Genomic DNA, 8,750 nt, shown 5'->3' on the forward strand with positions numbered 1-8,750 from the left:
AAAGCTGGTTTTTTTTTTTAAATCTGATTTGGCCTGAAAGTTTAAAAAAAAATAAATCTTTCTTTGTTACTGTATCAAGAATGCCAAATCTAGTCCCTTTTTTTCCATTGGAGGAACTAAGATTGTGGACTGAGCTGCTTTTCTCTCTCCATTGAAGGGAGAGAAAAAACAAAAGCCATTTTTTTTTTCCAAGTGGTTAGAGGCTTGGGATTTATAGGGATTATTAAAAGAATCTTTTAAATGCAATTTCCCCCCTCCAGGTTTTCCTATAGTTGTGTGTCCTACTGGTACTTGATATGCAGATAATTGAAAATAAGCATGCAGACCACTTACCTAAAAGTAGTTATAAAGCAAAATAAGAGTCCATTTGTCTTAAAACTGGGTCTGACCTCATGTTGAGAGAGAGAGATCTCAGCATGAGGTCAGACCCAGTTTTATATACATTCTCGATAGATTTTTAAATCAAAACATCTAGGGTAAATGGAAGTTAGACATCTTAGGGAAATGTAGTAGGCTGCCATCAATCATAAAAAGATCAGTCTGTTCTCTCTACTCTTTAATTGTATAAACAAAGGTGGCACTTACTTTCTCCAGTTAGTATAATATAGATAGGAGGGTTAAGGCTATTTCTGTCAGGACAGATTGACTGTTTTATATGTCATTGCCAAGCATTGATGCATTCCAGCCTTCCACAAGCGATTGCAGTTCCTTTCTTTTGTTGTTCAGTTACAAATACGAAGCCTTAATTAAATATTCCTGAAGCGTACTTAAATTAATGATGCATCAAGCTGCTCTAGTACATGTCAAATAGCAGCATATCAAGCTTTGCTCGGAAAATGAAGTGAAGATAATTTGGAAAATTGCTGTTAGGTTCTCACTATTTTTTATGACATGTATTTTATCTGTGTATCTTACCCCTAATTGTTCTCCACAATAATTCCCTGCGCGGGTTCACACCTGCCCTTGACAGTCTGAAAAAGTCAGCTTTGCATAGAAAGGATAATAGTTCTGTTTTTACTTCTCAATTAGTCCCAACTTTGCCCTCTTTGATACTAACAAAACTTTTAAATTCTGAGGGCCTGCTATCTGATTCAGGAGTAACTGTCAGCAGGTTGGCTCAGGCTTTCCTCTTTGCTCAGTTAAACTGCCTGCAGTGAGAGGTAGCTGATTTGATAAGTAATTAATTGTTATTCCCAATTACTTAGGTCCATTCCTAATTGTGTGCTTGCTTTGTTTTGTTGCTATGTTTCCTATGTGGCTGTTAACTTCTTCTCATTATATAGTCTCAAAAAGTTTGTGGCTTCCACTTTCATTGTTTTCCTGAATTCTCCATAAGAAATAGACCCTGGTTTCACATGTCCGATTCTTTATGATCAGTTTTGTGTAAATGACGTGCAAAGACAGCAGCAATGTAATTGTTACATGTTCTTGGATTGTAAGCTCATGATAGTATGTGCAAGACTAATTTGCTGTATTTCACTGTTGCAGTTTGCTGGGTTGTGACGTTCTCCAGTCCCCTTGAACATTATGACTAAGATCCCAGTCCTGGCCCTCAAACCAGTGCAGACCCTAGTGGCAGCCCCCGAAGAGGGCTGAGGTCTGCATGATTAGAATCGATCATGTTATAATATTTTTTGAACTGAAACTTTTAAAAGTCTGCGACCCAAGCTGAGCATTACATTCCTTCAGAGGAACAAATCGCTTGATTTCTGCCTTTTGGGGGTGGAGGGGACTTTCTACATGGCTGTATGTTTAAAGGATCTCTGCATGTGGGGGGGGACGGGGCGGTATTTGAATTGCAGTAAATATTGACCATGCTCTTGTCAGCTTTTTCTGAAGCTGTTTAGCAAGCATCTACAACTTGCCAAATGTCTAGCATCCTTAACTGTTGTTGAGACTGGTAGGAGTTGAGTCCTCAGGACCTAGCTCCATAAAACTAATTGATCAGTGGGTATGTTTTCCCATATACTTGATCTTCCTGCTTTACATGTTATGTATAGTTTGTTCTGACTGTGCTGTGTGTTCACTTTAGTATTTTTGCCATTCTTTTTCATTTTATTAGCGCCATGCCCTATCACTTTCCCCCTCATTGATTTCAAAACAATGCATCTGCAGAGAGAAGGGGAGGGTAAGTATGGTTTGCCAGACATTCAGTTATCTGCCTTTTTGATGGTTTATGGTTTGCTTTCTAACTAGCCCTTCACCTGCTGCCCCTACGCTTTGGGAACGCTCTGATCTTTTAAGCAGACGTTTTCTTTCTCTGTATCTCGCTGTATGTAAACAGGCAGCTTCCCATAAAAACACTCCCTTCATATTAATTTCCTTGTTGGGAAGCAGGTACAAGGGTTATTTTTAAAGATTACTTTGTGGGTATTATTGTCATCCTGCACACTCTGAACCCAGTTTTCAAATTCTGGTTTTTCACAACTGACCTTCTGAAAAGTATAATGAATTCCTGGGTAGTATTTGCCCGCTTCCTCAGTAGACTGGAGGAACAAACATATTTGACAAGTTAGAAAGCGGATATTATCAACTAATTTTTTTTAAAGGTGTGATTAAGAATTGGAACAGGCTACCTAGAGAAGCCGTGGAGTCTCCATCCCCAGAAATTTCCAAGAGCAGCTTAGGCTATGTTACTTGAGATGGGTTAGTGGCGAGTGATCCTGCCCTGAGCAGGGGCTGTGCAGAATGACCTCGTGACGTCCCTTCCAGCCCCACTTACCCGTGTGCTTAAAGGCTTTTGAAGATTTGCTCTTGTCTTGGAATCTCCTGCTTTAAAAGCAGTCCTTTTCCAACAAATTTTCCCTTCCTTCTAAAATATCTTGACACTTGTCATTCCTTTTTGTTGAGCACCTTGTTTTATTCACCAAAAAACCCCAATTTTGTCAGTATAGTACAGGAAAACTTGATTCTCGTCTCAGTATTGTAGAGAGAGACTTAGCAGTTAAAAGATCTCCTTTCAAACCAGGTTAAACAGATGAATGTTGTCTCTAAGTTAACAGTGTCTCTTTCCCAGTGTTGAGAGTAATTTTAGATGTTGCGGTACATTTTTATTTAAAAAACCCAGTTTCTACTGTCATTTACTGCAGCTCAGACAGTAAATGCACACCTTACTTAGTCTCCAAGTTGTTAGATTTCTGAAAATTCACTAATTCACTGATTTGTGAAAAAAATGCATGCCCATACAATACACTTTGAAAAAGGGATCCTAGTGTGCATACTCCATTTTAAGTGTTTTTTTGTTTTGATTTGTTATGACCTGACAGAATCAGTAACTTTCTAATGTATTTCACTGTAATTATTCACTTTGTGTATGACACTACATTGTTTATAGCTTTCAAGATTAAATATTGGGTAGACATTTTTATTGTTTTTTTTCCCCTTTGACACTGTTGTGTTTTACTATTTTGTGTTCTTGTTTGTATCTTGTAGAGCCGTTTCCTGCTTTTAAATCTTGGCAGGAAGACAGTGAATCCGGAGAAGCTCAGCTTTCCCCACAAGCTGGAAGAATGAATAATCATCCTTTGGAAGAGGACTGTCATCCAGTGTTGTCGCATCGAAGTTTGGATTTTGGACAAAGTCAGCGTTTCTTACATGATCCAGAAATGTTGGACTCTTCATCTAAAGCACTTTCTTTTGCCAGGTATGTATTTTAATACGATTTGTGGGAAAGGAGAAACTTTATTGTATTAAAAGGTAATACGTGTAAGTTTTTGGACTTCATTCCTGTTTGTGACTTGGTTGACGAACTGAGGTCATGTAGCATGCTTTTATGTGACTGTTTTTAGATGGTTATGTAGCTTTTCTTTGAGTAAAGCTGCTACCCAAATGCATTTCCATGCTACACAACCTACGTGGTCAATATAGCTTGGTACTGCAGGGACTAAACACTGAAAGAAGAAGCGGGTGCAGGCCTGTGGGTTTGGGGGGAGCGGGGGTGGTAAACGTACGGTCTGTAGAGCACCGGAGCAGAGTTTTTCTTGCAAAGACTCTTCTCCAGAGTAGCAGAGGACAGCCTACTCCTCAAGCCGTGGAGCTTGATATGGCTCCCCTCCCACAACTTGGAGCAGGGCTTTAATGCACTTAGTAGACTGCAGGAGGCCATGAGCTGTTTAATGATAGGATAGTATAGAGTTACTTGAATACAACTTTGCTAAGAGAAGGATAGGCAAAGGAAATGCTTAGGTGAGGGAATGTCACAAGATGGGAACCATTTTAGAAAACTCGGGTAAAATGGATGGGTAGGTTGAAATCGGCAAGGGCTTCTAACCTTGAAGACAGATAGAGAAAGAAGGGTCAATGGTCGTTGAAGCAGTACCAGTACAGGCTTTTATATTCTCCTGTTGTATTTCAGGGGCCTTAGTGTTTTACCAGCTAGCGTAGCTCAAACCTGCATTAGTAACTCCCCAGGAGTTAGCAGTGGTTAGAGGGAGCACTGGGAGATGAGCAAGGAGCAGCTGTGCGAAGATGCCAGTGTCCTGCATAGAGGCCCTTGCTTACCATCCCCTCTCTGCATTCTGCAGGTTGAACTCCCAGACTTGTTCTCCAGGGAGAATGGTCTTGTTTCAAGTCAAGGAGTTGCCAGCTTTCTGGCCATAACTTTGGTTGAAGGAGTAGAGCCTTCAAAGAGGGTAAATCATTAGTGTTCTTTATTGTCCAATGATGTTACTTTGAAAAGCAGCTTAGAAAGTTTCTGTGCATGTTAGCAATGCATGGAACTATGAAAATTGGAACAGAAAATCCCTCACGGGACTCTAATTTCCCATCCAGCTTCAAGTGCTCTGTGACATTAGAAGCTGTTTGCTGGTGTCCCGCCAAATTGAAAGGAAATATAGTTTGGGAAGGACCTTGCCATAATTCAACTCAATGAGCACAGCTCTCAGCCCCTGAATAGTCAGTGAATTGTAGGACAAAAGACTAGCTTTTTATCTCAGTCAGTTAGTTACTTTTGATTAGGAGTTTCCTTTGGTATTAGAAAAATGGTGGCTAGAGGAAGGAACTCAGCAGGTTACAAATTATTGGTTTGAAATAAATGAGAGAAAATCAGCAGGGTTCAGCATTTCTCTTCTATACTTGGGCCATGCAAAAAAAAAAAAACAACGAACCTGCCTCTTCTCACCTGAATTGCAGCCAGTCTCAGAATTGCTCAAATGATGACCAGGACAGCACCATTATTTCAGCAAAGAAATTGCTTTTAAGACTGTAAGCTCTTTGGGGCAGGGATGTTTTTCCTCATATTTGGAGCACTGCCACAGAGTAAACAGTTAGTGTTTAATGGAGTGCATGTAGGAAGAACTCGCTGGCCAAGAGAAAATGCTTTTGGACTAGGTAGGAATGAGCTTGGGCTGTCCCCTGTGTTCTGCTCTTTCAAAAGGTGGTGGTTGTTGTTGTTGTTATTGTTATTATTATTATTATTATTATTATTATTATTATTATTACTATAAGGAAGACTGATGGGCATACTGTCAGCAAATGAAGAACTTTCTTATTTTGATGGTAACACTTTCATTGGTTCAATTCCAACATTTAAGTTAAGAAATAGTACTCTTTCCTTATAGAAGAAGGTTGTGTAATAGCTTAATATATCTTAGTTGTTGTAGTCCACAGCTTTTGGAAGAAATCTTGTGGCAAGAGTAAAGGGGGATACCTCTTAGCTGTGACTGAGCACTTGACTGACAGCTTTTCCAACTTCCTGTGTTTCCACCCAGGCAGAACAGTCTTATAGTGAGCATTAATGGAAACATTATAGAGAGAACAAGGAATTAAGAGATGAGACCACTTCCCCTCTCCTTCTGCTTAAGCAAAATGGAGTTCCATACACCCTGTGACAAACCTGCAGATGTACAGGTGTTGGCATTGGTGTCGTTCTTCAACAGGTTCTCAGAAGTGGGGGGTGTGTGTGTCTTTTTTTTTATTTACTTAGAACCCGAAGAGGATCTTTTAGTTCAAAAGATGACAAAAGGGAAGACAGGACGCCGTATCAGCTGGTCAAGAAGTTGCAGAAAAAAATAAGACAATTTGAGGAACAATTTGAAAAAGAAAAAAACAGCAAAGTAAGTTACTCCTGTTGCTTTTTTCCAGAGGTCCATGTTGAATTTTATAGTTGATAACTAATTTGAGAACCTCTGTGTGACCCTGCCTTCTGTAGCTGAGAAAACAGTGTAAGAGCATCATGCTGTGCCAGCTGAGGTTGGAGAAAAGCGTTCACTGGGCTGCGTGCAGTGAATTTGGGATGTCAGTTGAGATGCTCTGGATGTGAGGAAGATGAAGCAGTAGCTTAGGTAGTGCTTGCATCAAGTGTTGTGTAAAAACCTTCCTTACAGCAAATTTGCTCTCCAAAGCTTGCCGGTTTTTGTTCGTATACAGCTATTGTTTCAATGTTGTCTTTTTTTCTTTTTTTTCAGCCCTCTTACAGTGATATTGCAGCCAATCCAAAGGTTTTAAAGTGGATGACAGAGCTTACCAAATTGAGGAAGCAAATAAAAGGTATGGAATGCTGCACAACTTACTCTGTAAAAACGAAACTGCCTCATGCTCAAACAGAAATACTCAAAAGCAACACACAAGGATATTAGAGATCATTTACATTTTGGTTGCTGAGTGATTCTCTTTGCAAACCAGGGGCAGTCCATGCCTGTTTGTTTGGAGAATTGCCTTGACTTTATTGAAAACATTTTGCATGGTAAAGTTTATGATACTGTGGTGCCAGTTCTTTGGTCTTTAATTGTTGTAAAGCTAACTGTGGGTTGGGTATTCTCCCTGCTCCCCCCTCCCCATCCAGATGCAAAGCACAAGAGCTCAGATGGCGAATTCATACCTCAAACACGTCCACGAAGTAATACTCTTCCAAAAAGCTTTGGCTCTTCTCTAGACCATGAAGATGAAGAAAATGAAGATGAGCCGCGAGTTACGCAGAAAGAGAAGAAGCCTACCAAGGAGGCTACACTTGAAATCATTTTGAAAAGACTGAAGGAGAAACGAGTTGAAAGATGCTTGCCAGAAGACATAAAAGTAAGTGCAATCAGGGCTCATGGGAAAGGTGGTGTCTTTCATTAGACCAGCGAGGTTTTTGCAAAAAAATTTTCTTTAATTGCAAGCTTTCGGGCACAAGCATCCTTCATCAGGCATTGGAGAAAAGACTGTAAAAGTCCTCCTGGGTAAAAATGAAAGTTCATATTTCATATGATTTCACAGAGGAGTCAAGAGATGGCAAATTTACTCCTCTGGGCAGACAGTTCTGAATTGGTAAGGCGTCTATCTTAGATAAGACCGTAGATAAGCCATTTCTGAGAAAATAGTACTGTGTAAGAGTGAAATGTCAGTAGAAAAACTTATCTTTCTGTCATGAAAATTAATTTTATTTAAGGCTTTGTGTAGTTTGGGGAAAATATCTGAGTAAAATAGTGTTTCTGTTTTAGAACATCACTTCCTGCTATATTCTTGTTTGCTCCTGGCATAGAAAGGAGATGGTCCTAGGTCTTGGCATTAATAAATGCTTCTACTGTTTTATTCACTGGCTTACAAAAATGTTCTACTGTAATGCTTTTTGAAATATGCATGTAGCAGTACAGCCTTATCACCTGTAAAACAGCACATATGGAAGAGAATACATCTCGCGTATGGCTAAGGCATTTATCACGTAGCAGACAAGCTGTTGGAAAACATGGCATTTGTGATTTGATATCCATGCAAATTTATTTTTCTAACAGAAAATGACAAAAGACCACTTGGTAGAGGAGAAGACGTCACTCCAAAAAAGCCTTCTCTACTATGAAAGTCAACATGGCCGGCCGGTAATTTTTTTTCTTTACTTCCTGAACTTTGCCCAAATTATGCCCAGGCAGTAGTAACTGGCACGCAGCGGTGACAGCAGCAGTCAGTACTGGTTGGATGCAGTTGTCCTAATCAATGTTCATGTCACTATTCCTGATGAAATTATAGAATCCCAAAAAGGATGTGGTCAAAGTCTAAATTTGTGTAACAATACACGACGTGGGACTTCTTTTCTAAAGAAAAAAATGTAATTTTTTGACGCTGTGGAAAATACATCTCTGTGCAGTCCTTGAGCTGCAGGATTCTGCCTATTGAATTACAAAGATAAGAGATGTTTCTAAATGAACATAATCACTGTATGTAATTCCTGGCAAAAAGCTTGACGGGTTATTTTGATTCCAATCACCGAATCTCCCTTGTGTTTGTGCAAGACCTTTTTGGACTCATCACAGAAATAACTGAAAAGGCACAAATATTTAAATGTGTTTTTGAGTTTGACTAGAAGTGTTGAAATTTCAAACGCTAGAAATGAGTTTGTGTAATTCCTAGGGCTGTGCGAAGCTTTGGGTGCTGATTCGATTTGGGGGAGATTCAGCTCGATTTGGCGGCCAAATCTCTGAATCCAAATCGAATCAGGAGATAATAAAAAGGTCCAAATCGATTCTAAGCTCTCTGAATCGATTTGGAGACTCGGGCAGTCCTTGCTCACTGCGGCAGGGAGCTGGACTCAGACTCCGTGCCGGTAAGTGTGTGCGTGTGGGGGGGTGGGGCTGGAAGAAAAGGGGAAGGGGACCTTGGGGGGGACCCTGACCAGGCTCCATACCCTGCCTGCTCTCCCAGCTGCCCTGTCTGGCCCCAGCTCCCTGTTCTTTTAAAAAAACAAAAAAAAAACAAAAAAAACAAAAACAAAAAAAAAAAAAACCCCGCTCCTGCCAGGTGGGGAAGGGGTGGGTAATCCCTGATGCCCCCCCACTGTC

At 40.2% G+C, this 8,750-nt stretch overlaps 1 protein-coding gene across 6 annotated transcripts in view; it reads left to right on the plus strand.

Moving 5' to 3' along the window:
• Window positions 1-8,750, plus strand: part of FAM13B (family with sequence similarity 13 member B) — a 91,287-nt gene that overhangs the window by 64,635 nt on the left and 17,902 nt on the right. For 5 of the 6 annotated variants that reach the window (XM_019506215.1, XM_019506213.1, XM_019506218.1 and 2 more), the window contains 6 exons: window positions 2,063-2,128; window positions 3,433-3,643; window positions 5,924-6,053; window positions 6,405-6,486; window positions 6,782-7,011; window positions 7,710-7,793. In XM_019506215.1, coding sequence (XP_019361760.1) covers window positions 2,063-2,128; window positions 3,433-3,643; window positions 5,924-6,053; window positions 6,405-6,486; window positions 6,782-7,011; window positions 7,710-7,793 — 803 coding nt within the window. The remainder of the gene's footprint in view (window positions 1-2,062; window positions 2,129-3,432; window positions 3,644-5,923; window positions 6,054-6,404; window positions 6,487-6,781; window positions 7,012-7,709; window positions 7,794-8,750) is intronic. The other variant, XM_019506217.1, reaches the window with a different exon arrangement.

Source organism: Gavialis gangeticus, unplaced genomic scaffold (assembly GCF_001723915.1).
Source record: "Gavialis gangeticus isolate Ggan-Ray unplaced genomic scaffold, GavGan_comp1, whole genome shotgun sequence".
Taxonomy (NCBI): domain Eukaryota; kingdom Metazoa; phylum Chordata; order Crocodylia; family Gavialidae; genus Gavialis; species Gavialis gangeticus.